The following is a 19280-nucleotide window of genomic DNA, read 5'->3' on the forward strand; positions in this document are numbered from 1 at the left end:
GCTGTTCAAATCAAATCAGTTAATGCGGTATTGAGCTCCGATACCCCTTATCAGAAGTTAGTGAATTCCAGCCTATATGTTGTGTTTTTAACCATTTACTGTATGTAGTATATTTGCTAGACATGATTTATCGTGCTGTGCTTTCTAAAGGTGGGTAGGTTGGCTTTCTCTATGTACAGTACATATTATATAGTGATGCAGTTGCTCAACGTTTTATATTGAAATATACTTGGTGAAACAGACTGTTACAAGAATGTCATCTAATAGGTTTGCGGATACATTTTCTAAATACTGAAGCTTTGATTTCACCAAACACATACAGGCATACCCCGGTTTAAGGACACTCACTTTAAGTACACTCGCAAGTAAGGACATATCGCCCAGTAGGTAAACGGCAGCTCGCGCATGCGCCTGTCAGCACGTCCTGAACAGCAATACCAGCTCCCTACCTGTACCGAAGATCTGTGCAAGCGGGGAGACTATAGAGCCTGTTACAAATGCGTTATTTACATCAGTTATGCATGCATATGACGATTGCAGCACAGTACATGCATCGATAAGTGGAAAAAAGGTAGTGCTTCACTTTAAGTACATTTTCGCTTTACATAAATGCTCTGGTCCCATTGCGTACGTTAATGCGGGGTATGCCTGTACATAAATAAATAACCTTTTATTATATTTTTTTGTAAGCAAGGATACCTATACGAATACTTCTACATCTTTCTTTTGTATTTACTTTCAGAAACCAGGATTGGATCTGGCAGATACCTACATCACATTTGTTCGACAAAACCAGGATATATTACGGGAAAAAGTAAATGAGGAAATGTATATAGAAAAGTTGTTTGATGTAAGTAACTACCCTTGCAAGGCATGGTGGCGATAGGGTTACATTGTGTGCACCTATGGTGCTTCTTGTAGTCTGCATCTTTATTTATATTTCCGTCTGTTACACGGTAAATGGCCATACATTGTTCAGGCAAAAGCAAATGTTACTATTTCACCATAACATGCCAATATGTGCTGAGTTTTTACCGACTAATCAACTGCGGGCAGGGTTTTTTTAACAAAATATTGTTTGTTAAAAAAAATGTTAAATCACCATATAGCACACCTGTGTGTTGAACACAAGCGTAATATACTATTTAAATATATTTTGACATTTAACACAACAACCTTTTAATACATTACTTTTTTAATATTAATTATGAAAATTAAATATGTTTTGACCTCGTGCTATGGAGGATTTCTTGATTGCTTAGTCGGTTTCTCAGCTTTTTTCTTTTTATTTTGTAGTGTTTATGTTGTGAGCTCCACCCACACTTTTGTGAGGGTTTTCGTTCCCCATTAAATAGTACTTACCTGAGCCGGAATAATTTTTTCTTTTTTTACTCTGATTTACCACTATAATTTGTTTTGTTTGATGTTAAATATAAAACACACAACGTAGCACACCGCTCACTTTTTTAACAATTTTTAATGCTTTGACTAGTGTCTAAAGATTGACACAAATGAGTGCAACCAATGTACAAAATCTCATAATAGGACTGATTGAAAGAGCCCGTGATATAGTCACGAGTGCCTTCAGAAGGGTACATTTTTGGTGCACATCACACTAACAATTTTTGTTTTATTTTGTGGAATATATACAGTGAAAAATCAAGGTGAAACCTAAATCTAAAGTGATAATAATATATTAATAAAATAGACACGCAGTGCTATCTGCTGTTAACAACCACTTGTATGTACACTCTGGTAATAGTGACTTTACAACAGTGTGAGATGTGCTAGATACAAAATAACACCACTGATATTGTCCTCCTGCTGTATACAATATAGTTGATTGTACCACTCACAAATACTAGTTGTTGTCACTCATACAATAACATCATAGAGCCAGTACTATGCATGTACCAATGGATAATAGGATTAGCGCAATCAAATGATCATGACCAAAGGCAGCAAACCACAGAGTGCAGGGTCACACACAGACTAGCCAGCATGCAGCATGAAGTGAAATGGGAGGATGCACTTTAACGCAGTGGGAGTCCCTCAGCTGTTGGGCTATCATATGAACGCTGTTTGCTATCAAACAGCACAGCTCCAACATCGCTGTCAACTTGTACTGGGGGTCCCTATATCTAATGATATAACGTGTGCATAATAAGTAACCAGTTATCATCCTCCTCGCCCATACAGAGAATAAATCCAATATCATGTACTTAGCTTAGTAACCGATACTGCTTGTCCGCATACTATCAGCTCTTCTCAGACCACATACACTCGACTGGCTATCAATAGATAATAAAGTTTAACGCAATCAGATGATCATACCAAAAGGCAGTAAACCACGGAGGGCAGGGTCACACACAAAATGGCCAGCATACAGCATGAAATGAAATGGGAAGATGCATTTAATGCCGTGGGAGTCCCTCAGCTGTTAGGCTATCGTATAAATGCTGTTTGCTAACAAACAGCACAGCTCCAACATCGCTGTCAACTTGTACTGGGGGTCCCTATCACTAGTGATGTAACGTAAGCATAATAAGTAACCAATTTGCATCCTCCTCGCCCATAAGAGACTGAATCAATGTCATGTACTTAGCTTAGTAACCGATACTGCTTGGCCGCATACAGACAGCTCTGCTCAGACCCCAATCACTCGACCGGCTGTGGCGAAATCAGCTGCACCGCGGTGACGTCACTGAGCCCACGCCCTACGCGTTTCTCTCCAGGCGGAGCTTCGTCAGGGGCAGGTGGATACCGGGACTGCAACACTCACTGCTTATTTATAGTCATTGCTGCGTGCATAGGGCTATATAAGCAATTGCAATTAATCAAACATAGCGATTGTATTAACCATATAGTAATCGCCGCGTGAGTGTTGTTGGTTCCCGTGTAAATGATAAAACACTATATAACCTTTTAATGATTGACATAATAAGGGATAGTCATATTGATACATATTTTATAATAAACCCAGCACAATTTGTGAATAACAGTATAATACTGCAACTTGGTATACACTGAACAGAGCAGTGGTTCACCATGAGAAGGATGAAGCAAGTCCTAATGTATCAGCATTGTTGTAGAGAGTTCAACAGTATGAAAAAATAAGTCATTGGACTAATTCCATATTGTTACTCCTAAGCAAATAAACAAGAGATAGGGGCAAGAGATGGTCTAGATTTTCTGAGAGACATACCCATAATGCAGCAAGCTGCCTCCATCATATAAATGAATGGTCAGGGGTGAGGTTGATTGACTTAGATAAAGGGGGTAAAAGTGAAGCCCTCATTGAGGCCAAGTGGATATAAAGTCTTTAAACGATATATCCACTCTGCTTCTCGTTGTAGGAGTTTGCGATCAATGTCACCTCCTCTGATGGTATTCTTGATACGATCTATCCCCATAAATTGTAAACATCCAAGATTTCCGTTGTGCATAGAATTTACACTGGCGACACACTTTATTCGAGCTCGGCTAGTCCCACGAATTCGGGTATACCCGGGTGTATTGAGGTTTGTGACTGTTTTCTGCCCGAGTGCATTGAGTTATTTTCCGGCAGGGATTGAAGCATTTTATTCCCGTTGGCTGCAATACTGCACACTACATATATATATACTGCATTACAATTCATGAATTTATGCCATCTGGTAGACACGCGAAGCATTGCAGCCTATTAAATCCTAATCATTATCATTTAACAGATCAGCCGCCCATCAGCCAGGCATGAACCCAGGCTGGGAAGGCAAATGCAACGGGGCTTGTCAGAGGTGAGGAGCGGCGCATTCCAGGTATCTGCCAGGTACATACCGGGTATTTGCTCGAATAAAGTGTGTCGGTGCAGTACATGGCGTGCTACTGGAGTGTCGGCCTTATTAGTGACAGAGTTGACATGTTCCAACACACATCTGCGTAGCTCGCGTGTAGTTTTGCCTACATAGCTGCGTCCACAATCACAATCAATAAGATAAATGACATTGTAACTCTTACAATTCATAAAGTGTCTTATTTCAAATTGTTTAGACCTGTCAGCATTGTCAAAGGTTTTAGTGGTAAGCAGATATTGGCACGCCTTACAGCTACCGCATCGAAAGCATCCTTTTGGTGGATTAGGTAATCATGTTTTTGATGTTTTAAGTTGATGATGACTATGCACTAAGGTATCTTTCAGATTTTTAGACCTTCTACTTGTAATGCTTGGTGTATCCTTAAGTACAGCAGAAAGGTCACTATCTGTTTTAAGGATGTGCCAATGTTTGGAGAATATTCGTTTGACCTCATGCCATCTCTGACTGTAAGTGCCAATGCATCGTATTTGGGTGTCAGTTGCTTTTACATTTTGAGCAAGTAGAGAGTCCCTATCACATTGTAGAGCCCTGTTGTATGCCCGGTGTAGATTTTTCAAAGAGTAGCCTCTATCCAGAAACCTGTTTTTAAGATCTAAAGATTGTATTTTAAAATCTTGTAAGGTTGAGCAGTTACGTTTTAATCGTAAATTCTGCCCTGTTGGTATACCTTGAATTAGGGGTTCTGGATGCTGACTACTGGCCAATAGCAGGTTATTCGTGGAAAATTGTTAAATAGCAGAGGACTTCTGGGTGATCTTATTGCATTGCTTTGTGTGATCATTTTATTTTGTTGATCATCTGAGAAGCCACCAAATGATAACATTTTGAAAATTCGGTATTTTCATTTGCAAATGCACAGATTTCAACTCAGTCCTATTCTAAAACATATGTTACCTTTTACAAACCTACAGTATATGAAGAAAACCATAAGCTTGTTGGGAATCTGTGTATTTTGTTAACAGTGTGTAGCTGTCTCAGTTGCATATGGGAGGGTAGTAGCCCCTCCCCCCCAAGGTTTAACCTCGCCCCTCCCCACTTTCCAAGTTGGCAGGTTAGTTTCATTTTGCCAGGTTACGACAGATCCAATGTGATCATTCTTCCTGTAATTATACAGGTAAATAAGAATTTTAACCCAGGTGAGTGTTAGGACCTGCTACGTCATGCCTTGTAAGTGGCAGCAGGCTTAAGACGCTTTGGCCAAAGGGTTAAACTAAATGACCTTTTACAAGAGAAATATAGGTATTGCACTGTGTATTTTTGTCACATTGGAAGTAGCTTTGGTCATTTTTTTTTGTTAGAAAACCATAGGTTCCCCACCAAAATTCTTTTTGATTTTATCTTATATGATTATTTTAAGAACTAAGCATGTATGAAGATAATGAAGATTGCACTTCAACAGGGCCCAAAGAAACTCTCTTGAATCTGTTTGCGCTTGTGTAAAATGTCTGAAGTTAGTTTTTTGGGGGGGGTTTCTTACATTTAATTCAGAGGTTAAAAGGAATCTGATCGATTGTGGGATTTACAGAATCAAATTGTGATGCAATTTAATTAATATTGCCTGAAAAAAAGCCTGTTTTCTCTAGCCACTAATTACTGCAAATTACTCACTGAGATAAGCAGAGCTGAAATAAAACGCTTTCACGCATTGATTAATAAAACACAGAAATTTGTCATTTTGGATCAATTTTGGTATATTATGTTCACCTATTTCTGTGGTCTTCAATTTGTTTTTGATTAAGTAACCCTATCATTATATTGTGAAATGCTGTGGCACCCCAACTCTCTTTAATACTGCGTCCAAGATCAGATGTATTCTATGGAGCCCCAGCCCTCTCTAATAGCACGACTGAGATCAGATGTATTATAAGAAACACAAACCCTCTTTTATAGCGCGTCTGAGTCGCATTGAAAGGAACCCCAACCTTTTCTAATAGGGCCTCTGAGATCAAATGCATTGTAAGGAACCCCAACCCTCTCTAGTAGCACGTCTGAGATCAGATGCATTTTAAATTCTTCTGTATTTGGTATAAATTACCTGAAAATTGCAGGGACGACCGAGGATACCAAAGGTTCCTAGGAACCTCTGTTTAAAAACACTGACCTATACGGTAATATGGTTCTCTAAATCAGAACTTCCATACACCTAAAAGAAGTTTGGGAGACTGTTTTCCGGACAGCAGATGTAATGTTTTTATTTGAAATTTTTAAGACACATTTGACAAGGACTAATGTGGAGCCGAATTATCCTCCCTCCCGGCCTCCCTCCCTCCCTTCGCCCATGCCTCCTTCTATCGTTCCCCTCACCATTCTATTAATTCCTCTACATTTTTCTTACATTGTTATGTATGATGTAAAAGAAAAACATATATAATTGACGACCAATGTCATCAAGCCCATTAGAAAATTCTGTATACCCCAAAGCCTGTTTGTAAGCATCTGAGAACAGGGAAGGGTACAGGGTATGCATATTAGAATGTTTTTTTTTCTCAGGATGATTTCACAAGTTTAAATAAAAATTGCAGCGATTTCCCCAGCATGATGTATAGAGTGGTATCTGGTATACAATGTTTCCAAATACTTCCTACTGTACAAATATCTTATCCAGTGGAATAAAATGTCTTCTTAAACGTAGGATATACAGGATCATTGATCAACTCACGTTGGGGTTCTCCAGTTCCAGTGGAGCCAGAAATATCAATTAGTTTTGAATGTTATAATTTTATTTCTGCTTTATATATGCAACAATTTTAATCATATATATGTGTAACGTTGTTTCCCCTGGTTCCTGGGAGATTCTCCAATTACAGTGTGTGTGGTGCATGCTACCTGTTGGTAAGCAGGAGGGCTGAGTCGCCTGCCGAAGGTTGTGGGGACCCAGGACAGGCTTCTGGGGTACATACCAGACATAGATCTTTAGTGGTACAGTGCCTCCATCTGCCAGAGGCTCTAGATGTATGGAGGCAATCTCCTACAGTAGAACACAATTCCCTCTCCTTCCCTGGAAAGATTACACACCAGGCAAGAGGTATAATAACTGGAATTGTTTATTTTGTTTAGCTCAATGCAGTCACGGCAGAATTCTGCCCAAAGCAGTCTCTGGTGTTGTACAGCTGTAGGATGATCCCTGGACCTTCAGTACAGGTTAAGGGCCCCCGCAGCAGTCCTTGCTCTTCCCCGATCCTCGATCAGGGAAAGGTACACACTCACTCTCCCCCCAAGGGGGAGAGCAACAGGGAAGGCCAGTATTCAGCCAACCTGTGTGTAACCAGCGAGAGGCACTGACTAAATGTGGCCAGCAATCCCCTTAAGTACAGCCAGGAGGAGAGCACCAGGTCTGACCCAGGATTGGGTAGGACCCAGGCCTGTTCCACCTCCTCCCTTGTCACTCAAGAGTACTGATGGGAGTGGGGAAAACCCATGATAGGTATTGGCAGGCCTGCTCTTACCAGGACTTACTGGCAGGGAGGGCCGACTGGTAGCCAAGAACCAGCCCAGGCTAAACTCTCCCTCTGGTGGAAACTCCCATGTCCTCACTGGGACCAAAATCTACAGGTGCCATCCTTCAGATGCATAACCTAACAGAACAGGAGAATATACTGAACAGTAGTACATAATCATAACAATACAATGATATACATTTTACTGTTACATCAGTACATATAACATAATCACAGCATTCCATCATTGAACCCCGGTTCCTTCCAACATGAAGAACCTAGTACTAATCAGTAGTAATGCTCGGGGTCTGGTTTGCTGACAAGGGCCCCAGAACTGTCCTGCACCATGACAGAGAATACCCTTTTTGAATGCCATTCTGACACATACTCCACCTTGTCCATGTAAATAGATCTCCCTACCTTCCACACTACATGGCAACCCTCTCCTCTACATGGTAAAAGGTACTCCTACTTTGAACAGTAATGTAGGCCCTGATTACCTCTATCAGCCACTGTTCCCGGTTCTCATCTATCTCCCTAATAATAGGTTCTGGGACGTACGGGTACTCAAAGCCATGTGACTGCACTACATGTCTTTCTGCTCTACTGATCTTAGTGAGTCTACGGTCTGCAGCTTGGCCTGGCAAAACCCAGAACAAAGGGTCCTGTACAGGTGGTTCACAGTACCTTAGTATGACCCCCTTGGGTTGCATTATCCCTAGACGTATTTCATGTTCTGTACGCCTAAGAGCCTCGGTGGTTTCCCCGGAGCCAAACTCTCCCTCGGACCACCAATGATCTACAATATGGCCCTCCTCCAACAGAAACCGGCTTCGGTGCATGTAGGGTACATACCACTGAAATTTAGGGTCTCACCAGGGCAAGGACTTAATGGGGGCAGCCTTAGTAGACCCCAAACCAGAGGTCATATGTGAAGAAAACCCTGAGGTGTCGAAGTTCACCGACATTGCGTACTGACTTCCCCCAGAGTTAACACTGTCGGCAGTATCATCCCAAACATGATCCCCAAAGTCCCAATCCGACCAGTCAGTGGAGGGCTTCAGAGTCTTTGCAGCCTGCAGAATTCTCTTTTTAGAACAATAGTCCCGGGGGGGCTCTTTCGGCCTCTCCTGGTAGAGCACCACCCTGGCTGAGCCGGGGTTGGGAGCTCTCTACCCCGAACTCCCTGCAAGGGCAAAGAATGTTTGCGGGCCAATTTAGAGTCCAGATAACGGGCCTGATCTGCAAGGAACAAGGAGGAGGTCATCCCCAGACCATGGAGGTTCAGGTGGGCCCGAACATGCTCCATAAAAGGTTGCGTAACTGTCGGGGTTGAAGGGGTACTCACCGTAGCGGGAATTGGCCATTCCACATCCGCCCCGATGGTCGCCATAGCAGAGAAGTCATCAAGGGTGAAGCTCATGGGATCCTGGAGCACGTCCAGATCTTGCACCGAAGAGGTGCCGACATCCAGTCGTGGTGTAGTGATGTCATCTCCATCCGTATAGGTGTTGCACCGGAAGGCACCTCCCCACCGGAAGTCTCTATCAGTTCCTTCAGGGAGTATATGAGTGGTTTCTCACTGCTCCGCTGTATTTGTGGAACCCTGGAATTCTCGGGATACACCGCCGATTCAGCAATCAGGCCGCTGGAGGCAACCACATCCGGAACGCTCCGCTACCGCTCAGGACGCACTGTTGCTGTCATCGGTACCGGATTCTGATGTCTTTCAGGTCCACCGGTAAGTGTCTTTTCTTCCACAGCGTCGCTAGAGTCACTCAGCATCGGCCGGAGCACCACCGATGATCGACCGCTGCTAGATCGGGAAGAGGGCAGGGACACTTCCGCGGGGGAGAGATATCGCACCATTTTGCTGTCGTTGGTGGCAAGCAACAGGGTGTGTGTTAGCTCCCGCGCCACTAACGGCAGAGGTTCTCCTTCACCCCGGACAGTCACCTTACCCATCAGCTCATCATTAATTGGTTCCGTCTCGCAAACCATATCGGATGCTTCCACGGGAACCGGGACTGGAGCCAGCTCGGTACTTGTCTTGGTCATCGGGGTACTCGGACCCCCAGGAGCATTCTCCAGAGCACTCGGGTCCTCTTGAACCGCCATGGTTGAGGTAGTTGGTATCTCTGATTCGACCGCCCAGGTCTTGGGGTCAGCCGCGTCTTTAACAGCGAAGGCCGTAGGCCACAGCAGCGTCGGCTTTAGGAATTGGGACACGCATTTCGCAACATGGTGTCCCATATCAGGTCACCGCCCGGAAAATCACACTTTGGGCAGAGGCATTTCATGTACCTCCTCTCATCCACCTTCACTACCAGGAGTCCTCCCGGCAATCGGTAGTGTGCAAATTCTATTTCACTGACTACGATGATCAGGGTTCTTGATAGGCACGGAAGCAGGAGTAGTAATGATATAGCTCCTCTCTCTTGCCAGGCTCCGAAGAACTAAGGGTGCGATTGGGAACATCCGATACCTCCCTTATCTTCAGTTGTCATTCGACATTGGCTGTTACAGTGCCCCCTCCTTCTGGTGGAAATCGGAGAAGGGGCGTACTGGAACGGGGCTTGACTCTGGTTCCTCTCTGAGCGAGTCACATTGCTCGTGTGGGGTCCTGACTTTCACGCCAGACCCTTGCAGAACTTTAGCGGTGATTGTAGCAGTAATCAGGGCACTCAAACAATATCCAGGTCCTTGTCTACCTCCCGGCAATCCTCTTGCTTAACCTCCCCCTGATTCAGGTAGATTTACTCCATATTGACGGAGCACATCCTGGAGCGCACGACAGGCTCACTTTGCATAGTATAACTTGCAGAACTTTGCAAGAATAAAGCGTGCAACTTTCCTGGAAAGCTCTCACGCGGTTCCCAGTGTTGGCGGGAACCGCCATCTTAGATAGTGCAACTCACGTGGTGCATTCCCGGGCAAGGGAACCACCATTTTAGTGTGCTATAGAGTACATTGTACAGCGCCTCTTGGTTTATTTTTTACTTTTTAGAGACTGCATGGAGTAGAGGTACAGGGTCCTTGGCGAAGCCTCAGGGACCCATCCCCAACTTTCTTTTTTGGAAGCTCCCGGCTAGGCACCAGGGTACACCACAACTTAGTTCTTTGTTAATGATATGAAGGGTAGCTACACTCCCTGGCAGAGCCCAGTGTACACCCCAATATATTTTCTCTTAGGATGCGAATATCCACGCTTCCTGGCGAAGCCCAGGATATGCCCCAGCATAGCATCAGTAATAATTATATGAAGGGCATCCATGCTCTCTGGCAGAGGCCATAGTATGCCCCAACATATTTTCTCTTTAATGACAAGGGTCTGGGTAACCCGCTCCCTGGTGTTGCTTAAGGGAGAGATCCCCTCCTTCCTTAATTTATTGTAATTGCTCAGGAAAAATACCATGTAACTTCCAGCCTTGCGTCACTGAACGCCTGTCCTGTCGCTGATCTCAGCAGCACCTCCAAATGTAACATTGATTCCCCTGGTCTCTGGGAGATTCTGCCATTAAAGTGTTTGTGGTGCATGCTACCTGTTGGTAAGCAGGAGGTCTGAGTTGTCTGCCGATGGTTTTGGGGACCAAGGACAGGCTTCTGGGGTACATACCCAACATAGATCGCTAGTGGTACGGTGCCTCCATCTGCCGCAGGCTCCAGGTGTATGGAGGCGATCTCCTATGGTAGAACACAATTCCCTCTCCTTCCCCAGAAAGATTACACACCAGGCAGGAGGTATAATAACTGGAACGGTTTATTCTGTTCAGCTTAATGCAGTCACGGCAGACTTCTGCCCAAAGCAGTCTCTGGGGTTGTATCCAGCTGTAAGATGGTCCCTGGACCTTCACTACGAGTCAAGGGCCCCTGCAGTTGTCCTTGCTCTTCCCTGATCCTCTATCAGGATCAGGGGAAGGTACACACTCACTCTCCCCCAAGGGGAAGAGGAACAGGGAAGGCCAGTATTCAGGCAACCTGTGTGTGGCCTGCCTCTCTCAAGTGGGGAGAGGCACTGACTAAATTTGGGCAGCAATCCCCTTAAGTACAGCCAGTAGGAGGGCACCAGGATTGAGTAGAACCCATGCCTGGTTCTACCTCCTCCCCTTGCCACTCAAGAGTACTGCTGGGAGTGGGGAAAACCCATGATAGGTACTTGCAGGCCTGCTCTTACCAGGACTTACTGGCAGGGAGGGCAGACTGGTAGCCAAGAACCAGCCCAGGCTACATATGAAATCACAAATTAAAAAAAACTACTTCCTATTACATTTTAACACAAATAAAGGATATTTAGTTTTGTAGACAAGATAAGGGAAATAGATGTACAGGCATACCCCGGTTTAAGGACACTCACTTTAAGTACACTCGCGAGTAAGTACATATCGCTCAATAGGAAAATGGCAGCTCACGCATGCGCCTGTCAGCATGTCCTGAACAGCAATACCGGCTCCCTACCTGTACCGAAGCTGTGCACAAGCGGGGAGACTATAGAGCCTTTTACACATGTGTTATTTACTTCAGTTATGCACGTATATGACGATAGCCATACAGTTCATGCATCGGTAAGTAGGAAAAAGGTAGTGCTTCACTTTAAGTACATTTTCGCTTTACATACATGCTCCGGTCCCATTGCGTACATTAATGCGGGGTATGCCTGTATACAGTATATAAGCTTCCTTATATCACAAGTGTCCAACATGTATTTTCCAGGTCCCTGCAACATATCATTGATATAAGATGTAATTCTACAGTTTTTCTCCATTTGTTGATGTCTTCTTGTTCTTTTTCGGTGGCTTATTTACTGAACTGTTACTTGTCCAGTTTACAGTCCAGAGTTGTGTGTCTGTGCTGAGTTTGTAGCTGTTAGCCCATGCTTTCAATATATTTTTCACATGCATTCCAACCATTGAGCAAAATACTAGTGGAACATTTTCTGTGCTGATTAGTTGCTAATTTGTTTAAATAGTTTAACTTTCATGCACAGTAACTGTGACTGTTCACTACCACTGAATTGCACATTGTATTTTCAAGTTGATTACTATGCGGTCACTATTTTGAACATACACTATCCATTATTATTATATTTGTAAGTTTCGACTTGTATTATAGTGTGTAATGGCTTCATTTAAAAAATAAATGAGAATTTCTGTTCCCCCCCACCCTCCCCCATCCCCCAGAAATTGTAAGGAAAATGGTCAAGCTATTTAGCATAGACATGGATATACAAAAACTCTTAACCCACTTACAAATCACTGTTGTACGTTGTAGCAAACTGAACGAAGCAGAGCGTAGTCAGAAAAATGACACCAACATTTAAGAAATAACCACTCTAGGCTAATTCAACTGGCTCTAGTAAGCACATATAAGTGCTTAATGTAAAAAAATGAATTTAACATAATTCCAAGAAAATAGACTGTATCTAATAGGCACTCAGTACTCATTTTTTCCTCTTTGATTAAAGACTAAATCCAGTTGGGATAGAAAGGCAGGAGCAGATAAGAAAACAATAGCACAGACTGGTAAAAACCTAAAATGAATGCTTTGCTAATGCCTGACAGAAAAAATGGGTGAGCTTGAATTAATAGCTTCAAGTGAGCAGTATGATATAGTAGGCGTTACTGAAACATGGTGGGATCAGGGCCGAATTAAGACTGTTAGAGGCCCTAAGCACTGAAAAGATTATGGTGCCCCCCATATGTAATTTAAAATAAAAACAATACTAAACCATAAAATAAAATTGTATTTTTCAAAATGACATAAAACTTAAATGTATGTTGAATTTACAATAACTTTTTATTTGTAACCATTTTTAGAGGTTGTGGCTTACCCCATGCAGCACTACTATTGCAATTGCTTCCTCCCTTGTAAATACAGAGGGATAGAATGTATGTAATACCGCTGCTTTTTCCTTATCTCCAATCATTTGCCTGCCCATCTCACACTGAAAGGGTCTTATATTTTCTCTTCGAATCTTTATGGGTCAAGTCACAGTCAAGGACAACACCAAGATTCCGCACACGAACAGAGATAACAGCTGAGAGCTCCTAAGAATAAGGCCAGTGTGTTGACCTTGCTGCGGTGTTGTTGTCTTCCGACGGTGAGCATCCACCACAAGCACTTCTGTCTTCTCAGGATTCATAATGCAATTTAAAGAAACACAAACTGACTGTTTCACCAGCCAAAAATAACATATGTGCTCCTCAGTGCTGCTTTAAATAAACGGTTTCTAGAACCTTGTAGAAAAGGGTTTGTGACCATCTGAGGACTCCGTAACCAGAAACTAAGACGTTTGACTCCAGCCAGCCACCGTGCTGCTGCGTGCTCCGACGTAGAAGTGCCGGTGCCGACAGCCAGGAGAATCGGATGATCGAGGCTGCCTAGGTGGAGTAGAACACATCAGACGAGTTTGCTGAGATTTGCGGTCAATCCGGAGTGGTATGAGTATACCCTTAAAAACACTCAATGCACCTCTAAATGTGAGTTTATTTTTATTCTCCCAGCATTGTTTTCATGTGCATTCAAATGGTTTAAATTGTTTTACATTTCATCACACTCACTTGCACTTTATTATATTTTTAATTCTCAGGATTCAACCTGAACCAACTAGCACTCATCCACTCTAGGAGCTCAATCTATTGAAGACTGATAATGGAGCTTTAGTACCTGGTGCAAAGGACAAATAGAGTTCAGTGTCATCTGCTAAGAAGTGATAACCCAGGCCATGCCATCTGATTATGTCATCTACAGATGCAGTGGCCATTATCCGACCATTTATCAGGTTGAATGACGCACTATAGTGCGTCATGGTCCGAGATGGTGCTCTGCAGACTAAATGACCAATCGGATTAACACAGCAGGAGTCCCTGCTGTGTTAATCCTACCGGAGTCTACCTGTCTGTAAGAGACGCGCAGTAAGAGTCTGAATCAGTCACTCTACCTGCACGCCTCTAACAGGCGATTGCGGGGGTTTTATTTAAATTTTAACACTACAGTATTGTAGCAGAGGGTCTCCGGAGCTGAACCGCATGGATTTCAGGTCCAGGGACACCCTACTTCCCGAGTTATAGGCCCCGTTATGGGGTACCGGTATACCCATCATGTTAAAATCCTGTGAATCACGTAAGCAACTTCATTACCACAAAAACAGAATGCCTGCATCACATGTTTACAAGAACCAATAGGATTGGGGGTCATCCTATCGGTTCTAGTATACCATGCGACAACTTCCAGTTTTTTAAAGGATGTGACATCATCACTTGATGATGACACATCCTCTTTAAAAAATGGCTGGCATCACATGGCATACTAGAACCAATAGGATTACCCCCAATCCTATTGGTTCTTGTTAACCATGTGATGCAGTCATTCTGGTTTTTGTGACATCATTTTAAAGGGAAAGGAAGCTGAGCCCTTCTGAGTTGCTGGCTTCACTCCCATTTGATGACGTCACATTTACCGCCCACCTCCCCCGTCCCCACAACTGTCCAATCAGTTGGTTTATTGGCTTTTTTTGTGTTATTGCAAAGCAATGTGGTTTTTATTTGATGCATGTACAGTACTGTATCTATGTTTTGGCAGGTTGTATATTGCCTGGCATGGTGGTAGTTCATGCCCACAAGGTATGGGTATGCCACTATGCCAATCAATTGTTGTTTGGGCATTTTTAAGATTAAAATTGAATGTTTTTTTTTTTTTTTTTTAAGCTTTCCCATTTATTGCTATTTAGCTTTCCCATTTATTGCTATAGTGTTAAAGCATGCCCTTATTATATTGGTGTGCTTTGGCACAGTGTTAATCAATGGGTAGCAGGAGTGGTGTCCCTGGGTAGGGTGGGTGGGCAGCGGGGGCAGTTAGGTTAACCCCTTCATTGCTATAGCGGTAACTAACCGCTCAGTTGATTGAGGGATTAGGGGCCATTACATTGTATTTTTGTATTGTGCTGTTGCTTTTGATGCCAACGGAGGACAAGGACGGTGATGAGGATGAGGACAGCCTTCATCCTGGCAGGGGTAAGTGCCAGTTTAATTTACTTTATGCTTCTGATTTATGTTTTATTTTAAATGGGCAAATGCACTATTATCTATATCTGGATAATAGTAATTTTGTCCATTGCTGTACTGTATGTATTGGCGGGATGTATTTATTTGAATGTATTGCTTTTTTTTTTATGCACAGGATTAATACTGCAGGCTAGCGGGGTCCCCCAAACACCCACGGGGACACCCGATGACCCCCACGGGGAACACCCAAGGACCCACAGACACCCGTGGGGACCACCCGAGGACCCCTGCTGTCTCAATCTGATGAGTGAGCCATTAGTCTTCCACAGCAAATGTTCTCAATAACCTTCCATAGGAAAATAATGTTTTTCCGAAACAGGCGTGTAATTAGACATGGAATCCGGGTCTAATGAAGACTTTTTTTTAGAAGAGGTCTGATGACTGCTTCCTTCAACACTTCAAGAAAGATCCCTGTCTGCAAAGAGCATAGAACTATTTTGGCAAACAATGGGCCGATTACACCAACAGTCTAAGAGAAGGCATGTTGGAACTGGGTCCAAATCACAGATAGTGGGACACAACCCCTGGATTGTTTACACATTGTCTTCTACATCTAGGTGGTCAAAGATGGTCCATCAAGTCAGAGAACCTGCATTTTCATGCCTGGAACCCTGACACTTGTTAGATAGCACAGTTGGGACCCCAGCCCGGATGGATGATACTTTATCAGAGAAGAAGAGAGCAAAATCATCACAACTGGAGTGTGAAAAAGCTTCACCAGACTACAGACATGCTGCTTTGCAGAGCCTCTCAAAAGTGCAGAAAAGCTGAGCTGGTCGATTGTCCACTGCCATGATCTCGCGTGACAAGAACTCTTGTGTTCTTACTAGTAATTGTGGACATGTATTTTGTGATGTGGTCAATCTGTTTCAGTTTGTCCTCAACCATGCAAGGCTTCCACCATCGCCGTTCCAGCCTGCGACCCTTCTTCTCCAGCTCCCTTATAGAACTGTCAAACCAAGAGGTGTGGTGTGAGATGAGAGGTCTTATGCGAACAGGAGCGATAGTATCCACCACGGCCCCCAAATCTCTATTGTAGTAATCGACAATAGCACAGGGTTCCACGCAGATACTTAATATGTCAGAGAAATACATAGTTGCTATAATGCTCTGGGGATCACACCCCTCAATGGTCGGTACCTGGTCTCACTTCCACGGGAGAGGGCCTATTGGGGTGGAGCTGTGATTGAGAACAAAATTGAGTGGTGATCTGTCCAGACAACTGGGTCTCTATTTTTAGGTCAGAGATTTCTAAACCGGTCTGGAAAATAAAATCAACGGTGTGTTCACTTCTATGGGTAGTAGAGCAAATAAGTTGTGTGAACCCCAGAACATTCATTGTGTGGATGAAGTCTTGACTAAATTGAGAGAGTTTATCATTGACCCATTTAGATTTGTTTACATTAGAAAATAGGTCTCTAAGAGGAGATATGATACAAATATATTCAGCGTCAATACAAGGAGCTTTCAAAAGAACTGTTCAGCCCAAGGGCAATATAAATTACACAGGTCATCCCTTAAGGTTGTAAGAAAGGAGATTTCATCAGCAACAAAGGAAATAGTTATTTACAGTAAGGGCAGGTACATGTGGAATTCATTACATATGGAGACAGTGATGGCAGACAACAGACACAATAGATATCTTCCAAAAAAAGTTGGACATCTTTTTAGAAAGGAAAGGTATACAGGGATATACCAAAGAAGTAATGATGGAAAGGATGTTGATCCAGGTATAAATCTGATCATTTTTGGAGTCAGAAAGGAATTTATTTTTCTCACTATGAGACAACATTGTATGATGTTTCACTGGGAGTTTTTGTTTTCTTTTTTTCAACCTCTTCTACTATGTTACCATAAATATTGTTCAATTTAGCCAGAAAAAAAATCACTGTACCCTTGTTAAACCTGTTGCATCTTTCTTGAAAGTATAAATAAAACAAGCTGAAATTCTACTAATATTTACTTCTTAATCTTACAATTGGTCTTCATTAAGTACAAATGAAGGAACTTACTTAACCCTTGATAGATTTTTTTTTTAACGTAATGCTTGCTCCCAGATATTACAAGTCTGATGCCAGTCATATAGCATGTAGACACTCCAGCTGGTAGTGAAAAGAATACAAACAAAGCAAACCAAGGCATATTTAAGGTGACATATTTTTTTTTAAATTATGTTATAAATAAGCGTGTTAAACATTTTTGGAAAGTGAGAAAAGTATTCAGGAACACAAGGTCAGTAGTGTCATTACTCCACAATATGACATTAAAAAAAAAAAAAAAAAAACCCTAAAAGGATGGTTGCTGCTTCAATGGTCATAAGACCTAAAAAATGCAGAGTAGGCTTTATGGAAGCAGAGAACTGCTAACCTTTCTCACCTTGTTGTTTGCAACAGAATACCATGCTAAATGCTCTACTCACCAGGCAATATTTATAGACACTAAGAGCTGCCAGTGAAAATACAGATCGAAAAGTATCCAACAGTCTTTTGTTGCTATATAATGTTAGCTCAGTTTTTCAGAATGGCCTGATTTATATTTTATATATAATCCACAGGAATTTCTACATATACCCCCAAAAATACAAATATGAGACCCAGTACTTTACATAATAGAACCATTTAACACTTTCCAAATGCATTTTTTTTAAATATATTTAGGGTCCTGATTTTGTTTGTTTTATTTAACAAATGGGGGGGAAAGACTTTGCAGAATTTCTGTTTTGCATACATTTTAAAAGGGTAGACAATTCAATAAACGTGAGACACTAGAAGAAAATACATGTGCATGAATGTTATTCTCTATTATTAATATAGGAAAAGGAGAACTTTTTAATGATTCTTCACGTATAAGTAATAGTATAGAGGGAAATAAGATGTATCTGGGTTGTGTTTAAAGATAATTGAGCTTGAATTCAAATTCATCCTCTATTTACAAGGGTTACCATCTTTAATAGGAGGTATTTTTCATATACAGTATAAATGTATGGATTGAGCAGAAACCATGCTGCTTTGAGTAGCAGAATACGTTTGCTGGAGAAAGTGCCTGCAAGGCGTTTGTTAACTCTTGTATTGCCATACCTACTGTACATGTCCTGTTCTTTCTTAGTAGGTTGTTGGCTCTTTTGTACACAGGAAGTCAGTATACAATGAATAGTATACTCATTAAACAACTGAAGCAAATCCACTGCGATAGCTGTGGCAGACAAAATAAGATATAAGTATATATTTTTTCTTCTTGCCAGTAAAAGGATCTACTGGCACTTTCATTCAATTATGCAAGTTAGTGCAAATGTTTTCATAACAGCAATTCGCAGCCCTAACCGTGAAATGTTATTTGTGGCAGCTACAGAAAGGTCTTGTAGCGTAGTGTATTAGCCATAACATGTCATGTCAGTGTTTAGTGTTTGTTAGAGTGGGCAGTCAAAATTAGACTATCTCTTATACTTTTTTCATTACAAATCAGTTTTACAACCAAGTGTCATCTGTTTTAATATGCTAAGTGTTAACGTGTGAAAAGAATTATTTTATAAAAGCTTTGATACCCTGCAGGGGTAGAGAAATAATGTATCCATCCAGCTGGCACTTTTACAAAATACTAAAACCATATTAGCAGCTTCTGCTTTGGTTTGGTACTGCAGTAAATCTGTCGGCATATGTTTCCTGTTCCATTTTTAATGTGTGTGTTAATAAAAAAAAAAAAAAGAAAGTCAAATGTAGAATTGCCAATAGATGCTGTGTTCAGTTTGTAAGTGTATTTACATTATAATGCCATGTGTATGTTGAGTACATGATGTACATACGATTAATGAATGCCTAATATATTTTTTCATCGTCCCAATGTAACAAGTAGCAGTTGAAGCATTTCTCTTAATCAAATCACTTCAGTCAATTTGTTGAAGTGTCTATTGCTCATGGTTATTGCATATTGAT

General features: G+C 42.1%; 1 protein-coding gene across 14 annotated transcripts in view; it reads left to right on the forward strand.

The window, feature by feature from the left end:
• CADPS2 (calcium dependent secretion activator 2) overlaps nucleotides 1–19280 on the forward strand; it is a 516545-nt gene that overhangs the window by 445548 nt on the left and 51717 nt on the right. For 13 of the 14 annotated variants that reach the window (XM_075599906.1, XM_075599904.1, XM_075599908.1 and 10 more), the window contains one exon: nucleotides 743–850. In XM_075599906.1, coding sequence (XP_075456021.1) covers nucleotides 743–850 — 108 coding nt within the window. Of the gene's footprint in view, nucleotides 1–742; nucleotides 851–19280 lie in introns of those variants that run through there. The other variant, XM_075599918.1, reaches the window with a different exon arrangement.

Source organism: Ascaphus truei, chromosome 5 (assembly GCF_040206685.1).
Source record: "Ascaphus truei isolate aAscTru1 chromosome 5, aAscTru1.hap1, whole genome shotgun sequence".
NCBI classification, from domain to species: domain Eukaryota; kingdom Metazoa; phylum Chordata; class Amphibia; order Anura; family Ascaphidae; genus Ascaphus; species Ascaphus truei.